This window comes from Mugil cephalus, chromosome 13 (genome assembly GCF_022458985.1).
Source record: "Mugil cephalus isolate CIBA_MC_2020 chromosome 13, CIBA_Mcephalus_1.1, whole genome shotgun sequence".
Classification (NCBI taxonomy): Eukaryota; Metazoa; Chordata; class Actinopteri; order Mugiliformes; family Mugilidae; genus Mugil; species Mugil cephalus.
Genome location: NC_061782.1, coordinates 16,718,645 through 16,735,029, shown reverse-complemented (window position 1 = coordinate 16,735,029; position 16,385 = coordinate 16,718,645). Strand labels below are relative to the sequence as shown.

The following is a 16,385-nucleotide window of genomic DNA, read 5'->3' as shown; positions in this document are numbered from 1 at the left end:
TACTCCAAAGTCTGAGGGTGCCACCACCACGTCCTGCCATGGAAAAGTTCACTGCTACACGCTCGAGTGATTCAATCAACCCAACAAAATCCTGTTAGGAAGACTTTCAAAAGTGTTTCCAGGGAGATGGAGTGAAAAAACATAAATATTTGCAGTATCACACTTGAGAGGTTAAAATGAAAGCTCGGTATTCGTGCCGGCAGGGCTGCCAGTGGGCTATGGCATCAAGTCTAAAACCTTATAGGTTAACATTATGAGTGGAATAAAAGTGTAGCGTCGAACAAGTTGCCAACCCAAAAGCTGTGAAAGTGCTGACGGTGGTAAACGCACTGAACAGCCCAGTTCAACCCAGTTCAACCCAGAAAGACCCCCCAGTTTTATGTGTTATTTTACTTTATGGTGAATGAGATTAAAATCATGTTAAAACGCGGCAAAGTAATGACCCAACCCTTTTAACCACACTTTTGTTAGTATATCCTACTTTTTTGGAGGAAACGGACTGAAATTTCTTTTACTACAATTTACATGATTGGGTGTAGTCTACCTCTAAAAGGGAACTGAAGGCAAGTATTAACATCTTATGACACTGTGCCACAATAAAAAAAACAATTTGGGACCTGCCAAACAAGATGTTTAAGTAAATGCAAGGGACAATTAAAATAGCTCAAGCTCAGTGGTAGATGTTTGGCTTCATGGGAAAAGCTCTGTGTGAGTACTGAACGTACAACATGCGCATCGAGACAGGATATCCAGAGCCTTGTAAATTTCCAGGCACTAATTCTTGTAAAGCTTGCATGTGTTTACTCAACAGCATGCCTCAACGTCGACAGCTCCCATTGGGCCACCGGCCCAGCTTGCAATTAGGATCCAGAGTTTGGCAGTTATTAATGATGCCATTGAGGAAGGAAATGGCAGACAAGTTTCTTTGCCACAGAAGCCATGGCCCCTTGTTTATTCATTATGTCAGAAGTTCTTAATCATGGCACTCAGGACCCCAAGCGCTGCTGGTTTCCAGTTAAACCAATTAGGTAGGAGCTAGTCTCTGCATGTATGTGAGATGAATGTAATTAACTACCCTGGTTTTCTGTGGGTCACAACTCTTAAAAGGGTCATTGCAAAGTAATTTGAGGGGCTTTAAAAATGATTTATGGAACAGGTGAAACATATTCAGGAACAATGATTGCAGAGATCTTTTTTTAAGTCCAGGATCATGGAGCGCATTTTTGCCCGTGGATTGTGATAATCAAATCAGACAAAGACGGAATCAGAGCTTGGCTGACTCACCGCCACAAAAAGCCTCAGGAAAGTCTTAGGTCAAAAATTAAAGGCTTTCGAAAGCTTGGGAACCCACATTACATTAAACAGAAGGGAAGACATTTAATATCATGCCATTTGTGTACTGACTGTGTTGTTCACATGTTAAGACTAGTTTATATCATACATTTAAACAACCTTCAAAAGCAGGGTGTTTGAATAAGTATTTTACAGAAAACAAAATATATTAAGCAACATTTTAATGAATGTTAACAAAACTGAAAAAGAGTGAAATAATCTTTCTAATTTTATGTAGAAATATTACAAAAAGTTAAACATAATCAGTAGTGCCTTATAATTTGGAACAATGCAAACAATGTAGGTGAAATGTGAAAGTATCACAACTAAAGACTGATTGTGTTTTTTTTCCCATGCAAAAAAATCCCACTCAGTTTCATCTGCTTCATGACACAGTCTTTACAAATGAAAGCTATATAAGGATGTATTGTATAAAAGTCCACAAAGTTCCTGTGAGCAGAACTGATGACAAATATCCTCTTGCGGCTTGTGAATCAGCGTACTCTTTTGAAGATGAGTGCCGTCACACTGTTGCCTGTCTTGCCTCCAAACTGGAAACTGGGTGTAGGCAAATCCTGTACAAACTCAAATCCTGTGAGGCAACACAGAGAAAGCGTGAGAGTTAAGAAATGTGCATGAAGCAAACTAGTAGAACATGAGCACAGATGCTTTAAATCTTTGCTCGTAAACTGTGGCTAGTTGCTAATGGGGAGGGGGGTTACAGGACAAGAACTGCTAGTATGGAGCTAACCATCCGCCATCTGTGATGCTTCCTGTGGCTAGTAAAGACAGGCTGTCAGTGTGACAGATGAGAGCTCAAGGCCCTTTGGCCCCCTGCAGGCTCTCCAGCGGGACTACACTGAGACGAGTGACAGCTAATGGAAGCTTGCCGAAATTCTGACTATACAGGCTGTTGTTGCCCGCAGCCTAACATCCTGCCAGGTAACTGTCGTCGCCATGAAACGGTGTCTGTTTTGACTGAGGATCAGACCATAAGGCACCCAGATATATGGCTGTTACACATCAGATACACGTGTAAATCACAGTGACACACACAACAAGACTAAACCTTTTTAGTATTAGTATTTACACACTTATCGGGTCCCTGTGGAGACTTCTAAACACAAAGGAATAGGTTGTGTGTGTCTGTAAGTATTCTTCATCCCGCTTTGTTGAGATCCATGTTTCCACATGGTCTTTGTTTAAGCTGAGCTTAATAATGATTTTTTAGTTGTAAGTTAATTGCAGTAGAAATGATCTACTAACTGAACATGTGTTTAAATGCTTGTTTCTCGGCTGCATTTTGTTGTCTATGAACCTTATTAGAAGTTAAGTGCCTTTAGATACACAGTCAATTTTGTTACAATGAACATATTGCAGAGATACAGTGGACAGCGCAGTGATGGAAATGTGACATTTGGTAGTCACCCACTACTTTATACAGCTGAGTAGGAACAGCAGAGGAAGTAGGCGTGTATATGGTGTGCTTGATATTACCTGTGGCCAGTGTGAAACTGCTGAACGGACTATGAACTGCATCAGCTTAAACCATTTACCGAAGTCATAACCTTTGACTCTAACCGTCGCAAACACGTTTTATATATTTTTTATGTTAGTGCTTCATGTTTTCCGCTGCAGACATACATCAACTCATTTTGTAGTCTGACAAAATTGCCAAGCTAATTCATCAGTGAAAAATAAGATGCGTCTAAGTGGGTGAAATAACCTAATTGTTACATGGTGATTTAGTCAAATACAAGAAATAATATTTTCTTTGCACATTTTCATGAATGTGGGTATCTCCGAGATCTGTGACAAAAATAACCCACTCTTCTTCTATATAACAACCAGAACATTTACATTACAAGAAGGGTTTAAAATAAGTAAAAAAAAGTTACATAACACTGACACCATAAACAAGATTACATGGATTACATGGATCGCTAAACTAAATTAAATCGGATCATGGCATAAGAACAAACAATGACACAATCAACTAAAATAAACTAAAAAAAATCAACTAAAAAGCACTACAAGAAATAAAACTATTAATTTCACCGTTTGCTCTCACCTTCACTGAATCTCTCTAGAAGCTGCTCTTTTGTCCAGTTACAGGAAGTGATAGCGAAGAATCCTCTGTCATTAAGAGCCTCTTTTAGAGCTTGGACGTACAGTTTTTTACCCTCTATGCTGTTGTCTGGGTTTAAGCTTATTGCATCAAATGTTCCTTTATCGATGCAGACATCAAAACCTTTTAGCTCCCCTTGACAGCTTAGGAAATCCACCTCCTAAAATAGAAAAAAAAGGTTAGAAGTTAAGGTGTGTTGATCTGCAAATATATAATCCTGCATCTAACCCTGTAAATGCAAACTGTAATGTAAACTGTAGAGCCACCTAAGAAGAAATCTTTCAGCGTCAACCGAGATTAAATACCTCACTGGCTCACTTTAAAACTAAATTCCAACTGCTGATATGACAGCAGTTCACTTTCAGAGGTTTCTGAGCTACCGTACCACCAGTGAAAGGACCCCTTTATCTGGACAGATCTCTGGGGTGAGCTCAAGAGCCACATAACCACGGGTCACAAAATATGAGATTTATGAAAGAGGATCAGCAGTGATTCACTGGGGAAAGAAACGTCTACGTACTGTAAAATGGGGAAGATGTTGAAGGAATGTATGAAGGTTACGTGTCAGAGCAGCAGCAGGAAGTAACTAAGGTAAACGGACGCGGGCCTTGACACGGATTTAAGATAAAGAATGACCTTTGACAGACAAGCGCATTCATAGAAATTATTTTGGAAAATTACAGCACTGTAGGAGTGATGGGAGATGCCAGCTCACCCTTTCTCTCTCTCACACAGACACACACACACACACACACACACACACACACACACATTGAACCACTGTGCTCCCCCTGCCCAGCTAAGGTCAATATTGACTTCAATGGCAGCCTTTCTGCCCTGGCAAAGCACACACACACACAGACACACACACACACACACACACACACACACACACACACACACACACACACACACACACACACACACACACACACACACCATCGCCAGCGTGTGATGCCTGTAACATATATGCAACAGTATTATGCACACAGGAGAGGGAAAACTCACTCATCACAACCAGTATTTGTAAACCTGCTTTTCTTGCATGTATATGCTAGTAGCTGTGGGTTAAATACTGCCAGTTCATGTTGGGTTTGAGGCGGGCAGACTTCCATCACATTCAAGGCCGTCTTCCTATCCAAATTTCCCACATTGTAAAGGCAGGAATGTTTCCTCAAACCTTCCAGGGCCAAGGTTGGCTCACCATATCCGGAAAACTATACTGAATTACTGGCACTAGGTAGTTAAGGGAATTTATTTTTTATCATTGGATGATTTTGCATGTTTTAAGATACAGAGAAATGTTACGCTGTGAAATTAAGTTCATGGAAAAACGTGCAGAATACGCTCGCCACAAAGAAGTGTTCTAGTAGCACAGACAGTAATAAGCTAAAAGTGTGAATGCCATCGTCCTCAGTTTGGTGTTGCTTTGTCAGTTTCACAACTGTTGGTCAAATGTGTGAAAATATTGCATCCTGTGCGGTGTCTGTCAGTTTTTGTTGTAGTAACGTCCATAACAATTCTGATTTTCTTAAGACAATTTTTTTTAGAACCCAGGGCAAGAAATAAGGGGGCAGTGGCTGCATTTGATAGGTGGTAGTGGAAAGAGACACCAAGCGATGGGATGAGAGAGGAGTATATATATATATGTATATATATATATATAACAAGAATACATGATATTAGGTGATGCATGACACAAGGGAGATTGATGATGGATACAAAGAATGGAAGGAGTTAGCAAATAATTAACTGTGGAAAAGTCAAAGTTATTGTGTAGGAATAAAAAGTAGCAAAGAAATACAAAAATATGCCAAAGAGCTGTTACGTTACAGGGTATAGTGTAAATTAACTGCAATTCAGAGGGTAAACATGACTGAACCCACCTTTACAGTCACATCACTCATGTCCTCCGCCTGGATAATGTTTCTGGCCAACTCCACAGATGCTGGAGAATAATCTATACCGGTCAGATTCCTGTATCCGTGTTTAACCTGGACACAAAAAACAAAACAAAACAAAAACTCACCAAATGAAGGACACAATTTATCAACTGTCACTCAAACAAAGTGTGTTTGTTGACAAGGTTGTTGCAACATGGTTTTCACACAACAGAGGTGTAAGGTATTAGACTATGACTTCCTTTATAAGTTTTCAAAACAGCAACAACAACAACACCCCTACATAATCAGAAACCATTATTATGACAATTTTACTTCATTTATTTTCATTACTCGTACCAATTCAACTAAAAACGCTCCATTTCCGGTGCCAATGTCAAGTATGGCTGCATTTTCTGGGATCTTTGCGTTGTCCATCCATCGCAGCACACGGCTCATGCTCTCCTCCCCAAACCTTACGAGGAGACAAAAACACACAGGCTGTAATAGCAAGACCGGTTTGAGAGACTTGTTTTTTAACAAGTCTCTTATTAGGAATCATCACACTTAAGTTTACACCAATAAGTGGATTTCAGTGGGTTGATCACGACCAAGCACTGGTCGGTATTATTACCATATCTCACCAACATCTCCGATGTCCTTGAACGTCTCCAGCTCTTTTTGGTATGTATCCTCCCAACTGCAGAAAACAACCACTGGCAATTAGTTATGTAAATACTACTGCACATATAACACATTTCTGTATTAAAAATACATGTTTAATGCAATAAATGTACATCAAAATGAACAAGCAGTCTGGAACTAAAGTTTATTTCCAATTCAAAGTGGAACATATGAATTCTAATGTGACTTCACTTTTTGTATATTTTTCACAACATTTGTTTATCATGAGTTAACAGCACGTTGAGTTAACAGCTGATAACAATCCAACTTTCGTCTTGCTCTCACACCATAAACACGAACCGTGAACATATTATTGCAGTTTATAGTGGACAAAATTAATGCGTTAGCAAAGGAAATTTTAAGAGAGGTATCCGTTAGCTTTGTTTGCTATCCTCTCTAGCCGTGGTGCCTGGCGAGAATAGCACACTATCACAAGTTATAGTTTCCAACACTTACTATTCTTTCGTTCCGAGTTTTGAAGTTCCAAAATCAGCATCTGAACATGTGTCGTCCTCTGCGTCCGAGGTACCTTCAAAGCCATGTGTTCTTTCTGTAGCGACCTCCATGCTGGAGCATTGGCTGCCGGGGAGGAGAGGAAGACAGTCTGACAAGTCGTCGCCTACAGTTCCCACAAGACGTTGCGCTTACGGAACGCGCTTGCAGCCGCAGGGGGCATCGGGATTGATGGGGATGTTTCCATCATGGCGGCATCCATTTCAGGTTATACTTTTAGTTCTGTGTGTTATCACAGCGCCAACAGCAACTCAGATCATGTAAGTAGTCAAAATAATATACACAGACTATTGCGTATTGATTGCGGTTGCGCACGTAGCTCGGTGCTGTGTCTGGTGGTTTAGTGACGCCGTTAGTTTGTGTTGTTTCCCAGTGTCATCATCCTGTTGCTGGCTAGCTAGCATAGGCTGCGTCTATTTAACGGCTAGCAGGGTTTAATCAAACTGTGTAGTTACAGTAACATGAAGACGATTTAATGTACTACAGCCGCACATGTGTTTAGTATTTATATATAACACGAGCCACAAATGTCTGTACATGCGAACACCTGTCTTATCAATATGAGCAATTCTGTTGGGAAAGTTTGAATTCCAGGAAATACCCTGTAGTTGGCTACTTAGCATGTTAGCTAAGGTACCAAGTCAAGTGACTTCCGTCTGTCGCTGCTGTTAATATTTACAGTCTATTCGGCCAATAGTCTTAAATGAACAGAAGAGCTAACGCATTACGTTTTCTTAACTAGGTGACAGGAAACTGTCTCCTTTCCTTTCTTGTTTCCGCATTGCTAGGTGAGGTTGTTAGCCACCTCGCTATAAGTTGATGTTGAGTCAGTTGTTTAACAAAATCACTGACGGGGATTGAAGTACATTTCGTTTTTTTTTGGGAGGGAGGGGGCTTCAACTTTATCATCGGAGATGCGCTAAGAGGAGGAATGCTTTGTGGTTATCTTGCTGGAAAGAAACGTTTGAAACAAGTCAAACCAAGCTAACGGCGCTGTTTACATCCGTGTTCCTCTCTAGTTGAAGGCTGCAAAGATCGGTCTGGTCAGGTGGATAGTTGTTACTTGGCTAGCTACGAGTTTGCCTGCATTCCTGACATAAGAGCCGGTTGTTTACCAGCTGCTGTCACTTCTCAGTTACGTGAGCTGCAAGGAGAAGAAGACTTCATTTAGTCCCGGAACAAAAAGTTGATTTGTAATTTAATGTGTTGCATGGAATGTCCCAGTTTTAATTCTGATATCATATATTTTTGTCTGTCTGTTTCTGGTTAAAGTTCAACATATAATTTTCAGAGTTCAGTGTGACAACAAATGACAGCAACCTCAAATACATTTGATTTATAGCATTTTAAAACAGAGGTAGAACAAATCCTTGCATGTGAGAAGTTCTAACCAGAATATGTTTTGCATTTGTGCTTGAAGAGTAACTTGAGCAACAGAGCCAGCTAATTGTGTCAGCTCCACATCAGTGCCTTAACTACAGCTTGATTAAACGTGTCTTTACACAGGAGGGCTTCCTATTAGGAGATGTAAGGCAAGAAGAGACTGTGAGCATCAGTGACACACAGATCAGCACTGCAGAATTGCTCCAGGTAGTAGGTAAGCTCTGAAACAGTCACAACTAAACTTCCTCACATGTTAGAGCAGTAACGTTACATAGAACCTGACTGACAGCCGTCTTGATTATGAGGTTCAGTCTTTGTCATGTAGGACATTTAGGCTTGTCACAGTAGGAAAAGGATACATGTAAATAATAAAGGTATGTTGTTTGCACATTTCTGTTTAACAGCTTCAGTGTCAGGGACCTAATATCCTGCAAATCCAGTTTTATACCCTTGTTACGAAAAATAAAATATACCTGAGTTGTTCATGAATAATGAAAATGTATAATTCTTTAATATTACTATGGACATACACTAGTGCCTACTTAAATTAACACAAACAACTTCTACAAAGTACTTCATGCAGCTACACCCTTTAAATCACTTTATTGTCCCACGGAGGAATGCTTGGCCTTTTTAAACTATACAGGTCGTAAATAATGAGTAAAAGTAGGCGGGCTTCTTCCTCTGAACAGAAAAGTGAGTTTTTCTTTTGGGCAAGCTTCCCTACGCCAGCCTTGCAAAGTGTTAACTACTTGGTTTGTATACAACACACATCACTGACCATTAATAAGCAAGAGGCAGTGCACTCCTAAAACCATAATAACATCAGCATGTTCTCCATGTCTTAATAACACAATGCTGCATTTGGATTAAAGCCCAGTTCAGAATATCCGAGTTGGTTGTACTGTTTACATGACCCATATAAAAGAATGTTGTTTCATTTATGTTCATGTAAACGTACTGACTGCCATGGCTTATTAAATAGAATAGAGCTATTGTTACAGTAATGTTGTTTTACTTTTTTGACTGTTGACAAGTCAAAATGTCTGCAGCAAAAAGCTCCATTACCATTTAATCCTCTCAAAGGAGTGTTGCTTTTTAGCAATAATATAAGTTATGTAAGTTATATTAATGCCCATGTACACCCATGTTTTGTCTGCCTACAGCAGCGTTTTCACTTATTGTGCTTGTTAAGGTGCCAAGACCGTTTGGGTGTGTCTACAGACTGATGTCATTAACATCTCCCTGTAAACTTTGTTGCATCTATCAGGGCAGACGTTTAGCACATAATCCCTGTGTAGGATTGCAAAACCTGAAGTGAGATGAAGGGTAGATTGCCTTTCCTTGTTCGAAATACTGCTTCCAATTAAATCATAATGGCAGCATAAAGTAGAGATTTCTTTATAACAATATAAAATTAAAGGGATTTTAAAAAGCCATTTACTCATGTTGGCAGTCCATTTTAAGTTGGACAATCATCTGCAAGTAGAGCTACAGCAGAGCAGCAAGTTCAGCGTTCAAGTTTTTTAAATATTAACATTTATTCAGTTGTGTGGATTGTAATAAAGTATGTGAATAACAGCAATGCACATTCCTGTGTTGTGTATCGAAGATGTTGATCTTTACTTTGACTTATATTGCTTCACACCTTCAAAGATCTGCGCATGCGCTGCAATGTAATATAACTGAGAAATGTGTCACTATGTATTCCCAACAGAAATCCATAACCACGATCCTTGTGCACAGTTGTTTAGGTAAGATATGAGCTATATACTATCAAATAACTATTATAATAATTTGTTGTGAGTGTAAATTGTGTCAAATGTTGTACTGTTAGAGTGCAGACTTCTTAGGGAGGTGAAAACGAGGAAAACCTAAGTAGAAGTGTGATTTTAAAAGTTCCTACCTAATGCACAAAAAGAGACTGTTATTGAAAGTTTATGAGATTTATTATTTTTCCCCTCAGAAAGGGAACTAGAGTAGCTTGTAATATGTTTTCAAAGTTTTAAATATACGGACACTCAAAATGCAGCAGTCGCCTTACATGGATTTTAACAGAGGAAATTAATTCGACATTGGACAGTAGATGGCCTCATCTGACAAGATTGGGTAATAGTGGGAAGCTAAGGTAGAGGAGGAGTTAAGGACATGATGAATCACTTTGAACTTACTTCTTTTTTCCCCTCTTCCATCAGCTTTTATGACTACGCTGGTAAAGTCAGTGAAGAAAATCTCAACAGCATTCTTAAAGATAGACGGAAAGTGAGTGATTTTTAAAAAGTAATTCTGTTATAAGTTGACGTTGTGACTTGTGCTGAAAAATGTTTATGTTAATGTTGTTCCAAAAGTCATCTCGAGAAACATGTTGATTTGATTTTTCATTTTATTTCCGACCTAAAATGAATTTAAAACTGAAGGTGTAGTTGGGTGATGTATATCAAAATTGAATTCATGTTGGGAAAGTCTTTGATTCAACTGCTTGACTTGACATTAACATACACAAAAATGCACTAATGCATGGGAATTGTTACACTGTACTGATGCTGTTACGCTCCCTGATTGAAACACACGTGCTATAAAGATCGTACAGTTATTTTCCAGATACTTTTAGATGAAACATTTCACATGTATTGTTCCTTCCTCCGTGTAGAATGTCATTGGTTGGTACCGGTTCCGGAGAAACTCGCAGCAGCAGATGTCGTTCAGGGAACAGATCATCCACAGACAGCTGACTCAGTTGCTCGGTGTGCCCGACCTCGTCTTCCTTCTTTTTAGCTTCATCTCTACCGCCAACAGCTCCACCCACGCGCTGGAATATGTGCTCTTCAGACCTAACCGCAGGTAACAACTCACTGACCAGCGTCACGACTCAAGCACACGCAACTGTGTCTTGTCAAACTATTCTGTTGTCATCATTTTCCTCATCCATAACAAACCCACACACTTGTCTTCTGTCATTAGTGAATTCATAAAATGATCTTTCCATTTACTGAGGAAATGCAGGGATATAGAGAGCACTGATACTGGATTGGGGATTGTTGAAAGATGACCCGAGTTTATGTATTGCAGAAAGAAAAAAAGTTGGAATGGTGCATCCCTGCTAATGACATTGTTAGAAACATAGAGAAAACATATCACATCATCAACAGAGAAATGGTAACTATAGGGAGTGAATTATCATATTATCAACCAGTATAGTAGCAGAGGTGTAATATGTCCTGAAATGTAGGTCATGTTTTAACTGTACTAACTGGTCATGTCCACTCAGTAGGTACAACCAGAGGATTACGCTCTCAATCCCAAACCTTGGCAACACAAGTCAGCAGGAATACAAAGTCTCCTCAGTGCCCAACACCTCACTCAACTATGCCAAGGTCATCAAAGAGCATGGGTAAGGTTGACATTCTAAACTTTGTTGTTGTGCTTTTCCCACATCACAGCAGACTTCCTTTTTTTTTTTTTTTTTTTTTTTGCCTAGGGAGTGTTCAGACGTGAAAACAATTCTTTGACATGTCGGAGTCGCAGCTGCCACCTGTTTTAACCTAACAACATTCTAAAACTTCCCCTCGGGAGAATAACAATACAGCTTAGCCAAAATTAGTCAACTGCACTTGACACTGTGTGAAAGTAGCATCGGGGCACTTATGGCGGGTGGCTGACTGCAGTTGAAGGCTGGTATGTGACAGCCTCCACATGCTCCTGCTTGTATTTCTGTGGCTTTATGTCTAAACTTAGACCCACTGTTTCTGTTCTAGATGCGCGTCCTCTAGAAGGCATGAGGTTTAGCCACACCGTCTATCCAGCCCCTGATAAGATCAGTGTTTTTTCACATTAGTGCATTCAGCTGTTATTTCTGTTCCGCAGCCAATAAAATGTGTTTGATTTAGCCGTGATATCACATCTCGCAACTACACAGCATTACTGCTCTAATGCGTCTAAATGTGCAATCCTGTTAAACAAACTGAGTTAGCTTGTACTGTGTGTTAGTAGTTATCATTGCTTGAATGACCATCCAGTCTGCATTAATAACTGTGTCTGCAGGGCTGAGTTCTTCGACAAAGATGGTGTTATGAAGGATATCCGAACAATATTCCAAGTCTACAGTGCACTACAAGATAAACTACAGGTGAGCTGGATTATGGATTTCTGGTGGATCTTAAAATGTGAAATAAATTAGTCTGTTCAGTTGACGTTTGTCCACTGTGCCTGATTTTGTTTTCACCTTTGTTCTATTTTTAGGCCGTGTGTGGAGAGGTAGAACAAAGCGAACGTGTTAAAGAGAAAATTCAAGAAGATGTGAACAAACTCAAACAACAGATTGCCCTCAGGAAACGCAAGACAGCAGAAGAGGAGAGAAGTACGTATCTGTTTTGGCGTCTGTAAGCTAGAATTGTATCTTAAAGTTTTAAAAGTGTGGAGGTTTGATTTGTTTAGGACCAATCACAAACCTCAAATCAAGAAATATTGATCTAAGAATGCTTAGCATTTCAGATCTTGAGTGTTCACTTTCCCTCTGGACTAATTTATCTGATCAATCAACCAGTCAAACTTGATTTCTGCGGGTTTTATTACTGACTTCGCTTGATAGGAGCGATCTGTTTACCAGTTTCGTCTTTCTCTGTGTTTGACAGGGCTCCGTGAAGCCCAAAATGCAGACTCCCATTCCACTCCGGAGGAGAACACAGAACCCTCTGAGGCTTCCCTTCTGTCCAGGATAACTTTCCACACACCGTCTGCCCCGGAGCGGCCCAGTACCTCACCCAACCCACCGTCTTACACTGACCTCTTGTCCCAAGATGACTCTCTGCTCTCCTCATCTTCCCCACCTACCAGCGCTGCTCTGTTGCCCCGGCCCCAAGCCGTGGGCTCTCCGGGACACCCTACCCCCGGCCCGCTGGGAATGGGCGTGGGCCTCGGGCTGGGCCTGGGCCTCAGCGCCAGTCCAAATCCTGTTACCACTCCAAGCACTCCGTACCTTGGCAATGGTGATGGATCGAGCTCTGACTCGTTAGACAGACAAGCTGCAGGTCAGGAAGACGATGACGAGGACGAGGAGGAGGATGAAGATGAGGACAGTAGTGAATATGAGAACTTAGTGAGCGAAAGTGCTCATCCGCCAATAGTCCCTAGTGTTTTAGCTCAAGGCCGACCAGCCGCCCTCAGCCCTGACGGGGACGCTCGTGGTTCACAGACCACATAGAAACATGCCACAGGATGCGTAAAAAGACACAAATAGGTGACACACCTTGAGAGGTGAGCAACTGAAGCAATCAAAGATAGGCAAATATAGACAAAAGAAGTGCCAGTCCTGAAAGTGAAAGGCATGCGCAAGTGGTGTCCCGCTGTTTGTATTTTTTCTCGTCTTAGTCTGATCTCCATTTTAAGGGGAAACCTCGTTGGGTTTAAAAGTCTCAACGGGTGCTTCTTACTGGGGGAAACGTTTCTCTTGTCATGTTTTCTTTGGAACGGGCCCTGTCTTGGTATTTAAGCGTGGATCTGACTGGTTTCGGGGTCAAACGTAGCTATTACAACGTAATTCATGCCAACTGGTTGGCAAACTAGCTCCCTAAAACACAGCTCCATGCTTTCTTTATGTTCTGTGTCCGTATCTTTTTGTTTCGCATCTGGATCAACAACTTTAAGCACCCGGTCTTGCATTACCTCTTGCACTATTTTTTTTTTTCTGCGTCCTTTTAAATAAACCGTAAGAAATCATAGGGAAAGTATTTGTCGGCCTTCAACAGTTTTAAAGGAAGTAGGCAAATGGATATTAAGTTTTAATTTTTTGATTTGAAGAAAGATATATAATTGTGTGACGAGGAGTTTTTTTTACATGCACATTTCTCTGATTTGATTTAGGACATTTTCTTTTGCAATCTTTTATTAATCATATAGTGGCTGTTTAAATTGCAAAGAATCAACTTCAAACTAAATTAACTCTGCCACTTCTATTATGGGTGCTTTATATATACCTACACATATATATATATTTTTTTTTGTCAGATTTCCTTTTAATCTAATTTGACAGTAATGTCAATGTCTTGTTCTTCTTGAATAACACTGTATGCGCTTTGCTGCACTTAACAAAATTTAAGATTTCTTTATTATTGTGATGTACCAATGCTGTTGTGCCACTCTTTGACCACCCTGAGCCAAACCCGGCTCAGCTTTCGTGCATTGTACGGGGTTCACAGGGCAAACAGTGTACTGTAGCTTTACTAACCAGATGCTTATGGTTCCCTTCTGCTGCTGCTGCAACACAGAGAGCTACCACTAAAACAACTGCATCTGTCCGTTCTTCTTCATGTAGAAACCTGGCTGCTACTTCCACCTTCCAGTGCTGGTTGTCTCAATACTACTGACCATGTTCATATAACCACTTCAAGCTCACTTCTCACTGATTTGTTCTTTATTCTAGTCATAATGGAAGGCTGATGCCTCCTGTAGTGTGTGAATTGTAACCTTGGGAACAGAGACCTAGCGATCACCTTCCTGTCTTTGCATAGTTGACTGCAGACCTTGTGTATTCTGACCTGCTCGGGTCAGTGTTACGTGTACGGACCTGGATAATGTGATGAAAACATCATGACCTTGCTTCAGTATACAGTGCCTTCCACTCAGGGCAGTTTGAATCTGCATGCATAACACATTCACATATCTCTTTTGAGGGGTAAAAGTGTAACTTACTGTTGTGTTTGTAATAATCACCTTCCAACTTCTTTTATTTTTAAGTCCATCGGTAATATGCCTCCCTTTTCCGTAATGTTTGTCTACCTGAAACAACGTTTACTGCTCCCTAGAGCTGTTTTCCCCTTTTTAGTTTCACAAACATGATGGCTCTGAAGTGGACCTGTGTCTCGTGGTTGCGATGTGACTTTGCCTGCTTTATTGTTTGAAACTGGAATTATAACTGTAAAGTCCCAGAGAACCTGTGAAGTGACTGGAGAGCCTGCAGGGCGACATTGCCGACATGCTGGTGACTGCTTCTGCACATCTGGCCCACTTGAAGACCGAGAAGGATGGAAGACGCCCTCCTTGCATGAACTGGTTCATTCTAGACACCGTTACATTCATGGACGTTTGCACTGCACACGGAGGATGTCTAACGTAGTGAGGATGCTGCACTCAGTTCGGAAAGGAGACTTTTTTTTTGGTGGAAGATGCTTAGCCTTGTGAACAAGCTCTGCTTTATTTACACAACATGTTTGTATGTCATGTTTTGTTTTCGACATGGGGTCATTTAATTTGCCCTGATGTGTAACGCCAATGCATCACTGATCGGGATCTGGCACTCAGAATGTTACTTTATAATCAACCAGAATAACACAATCACACAATGTTAAAAAAAAAAAGAAAAAAAAAGTGACAAAATCTGTTTGTTAGGAGTGTGATTTCCTTTGGGTACTGGAATATTTTAAGGAAATAAACAATGAATGTATAGTAGACAAGGGGGGTCAGGGTAGCATTTAAACAGCACTTACTGTATAAGCTTGTCTCAGTTGAGTGTTGTGGTGGTATAGAGCAGCAGTTTACAGTGTTGGTCCTCACTCTTCTCTCCTAAGGCCCTAGATGGTTGCTCTTTAAGTCTTTCTTTCTGGCATAACCTTGACTTGATGGCCTGAATGAAAACCAACGGGACTTTGGCGCAGAAGACCACTGGCATTAAGCCAGAGAGGACTAAGATTGTTAGACCCTATATCTTTCAAGTTCCAACATGATACAAATATACACTCATGTACTCTAACTGTATGGGGTCTCCCTTCACTTTCTCCCCCTAGCGTGGGCCGTCGCAACAACAACACCTCCCAAAGCACAAAGTCCAGTGCACCGCTTAGGTCGTCTGGGCTTTCATCTGGATTTGTGTACTTGACGAAAGTTGACCAAGGACTTGCTTGGATGAGCACAGAGAATATGGTTCTTAAACTGGGGGATAATAAAGGAGACATGCATATGTGATATGATGTTCCTAATTTCTATTATTTAGGTGAAGTACCGAAAGATATTACTGCATGCTTTGAAAATTTATACACTTGCATGTATGAACTTTTTTGCACATACATTTTACACATTAGCATAAAATTGTGGGACTACACACAATTACTTGAGCAAAACTACAAATTAATCACTTATAGCACTGTATTATGTTTATGGAAAGCCTACTGCTGCTTCTATCAATTACATGACGAGAGTCAAAAGGGCTTTCTTGTAAACAAGAGTTTTACCCATGCATGCATTGTGCTTGGTTCAGTTATTTGTTATGATTCAGATTAAATTCCTGCCTCGGGTAATGTAGGTTCCCAGCGGTGATAATAATAATTCGGCGCCGGGAACTGTTGCACAAGCTGTCATGTATTACTGCAGACTGCTTGCTGCAGTATTTTTACGATGACATCATTCTCTTTGAGGAGATACCACGTGGTCACTTGCCAAAGATGCAACAAATGGTGATGCACAAATTAAAAACA

At 40.5% G+C, this 16,385-nt stretch overlaps 2 protein-coding genes across 3 annotated transcripts; one reads left to right on the top strand and one right to left on the bottom strand.

The window, feature by feature from the left end:
- Positions 1–1,497: 1,497 nt before the first annotated feature.
- eef1akmt2 (EEF1A lysine methyltransferase 2) lies at positions 1,498–6,659 on the bottom strand. Its single transcript, XM_047602384.1, has 6 exons — positions 6,481–6,659; positions 5,975–6,040; positions 5,701–5,815; positions 5,347–5,454; positions 3,404–3,620; positions 1,498–1,924 (listed from the first exon to the last, which is right to left on the bottom strand). The coding sequence occupies exons 1-6, from the start codon at positions 6,588–6,590 to the stop codon at positions 1,827–1,829; spliced, it is 714 nt and encodes a 237-aa protein (XP_047458340.1). The 5' UTR covers positions 6,591–6,659; the 3' UTR covers positions 1,498–1,826.
- abraxas2 (abraxas 2, BRISC complex subunit) lies at positions 6,594–15,876 on the top strand. 2 transcript variants are annotated; one of them, XM_047602381.1, is made up of 9 exons: positions 6,594–6,797; positions 8,044–8,134; positions 9,638–9,674; positions 10,116–10,182; positions 10,571–10,761; positions 11,192–11,311; positions 11,962–12,046; positions 12,160–12,277; positions 12,552–15,876. In XM_047602381.1, the coding sequence occupies exons 1-9, from the start codon at positions 6,726–6,728 to the stop codon at positions 13,118–13,120; spliced, it is 1,350 nt and encodes a 449-aa protein (XP_047458337.1). In that variant the 5' UTR covers positions 6,594–6,725; the 3' UTR covers positions 13,121–15,876. The 2 variants fall into 2 exon arrangements, with proteins under 2 accessions (XP_047458337.1, XP_047458336.1); XM_047602380.1 differs by having other exon boundaries at positions 6,596–6,797; positions 11,189–11,311.
- The last annotated feature ends 509 nt before the right edge of the window (positions 15,877–16,385 follow it).

Excerpts from the sequence above, each read along its gene's own strand:
- eef1akmt2 (XM_047602384.1), bottom strand. The coding sequence starts at position 6,590 with ATGGAGGTCGCTACAGAAAGAACACATGGCTTTGAAGGTACCTCGGAC. Across the intron at positions 5,816-5,974 it reads GGAGATGTTGGTGAGATATG|GTTTGGGGAGGAGAGCATGA; the intron begins GTAATAATACCG and ends TCTCCTCGTAAG. Across the intron at positions 1,925-3,403 it reads TCTAGAGAGATTCAGTGAAG|GATTTGAGTTTGTACAGGAT; the intron begins GTGAGAGCAAAC and ends GTTGCCTCACAG.
- abraxas2 (XM_047602380.1), top strand. The coding sequence starts at position 6,726 with ATGGCGGCATCCATTTCAGGTTATACTTTTAGTTCTGTGTGTTATCAC. Across the intron at positions 11,312-11,961 it reads AAGGTCATCAAAGAGCATGG|GGCTGAGTTCTTCGACAAAG; the intron begins GTAAGGTTGACA and ends CTGTGTCTGCAG. Across the intron at positions 12,278-12,551 it reads GACAGCAGAAGAGGAGAGAA|GGCTCCGTGAAGCCCAAAAT; the intron begins GTACGTATCTGT and ends TGTGTTTGACAG.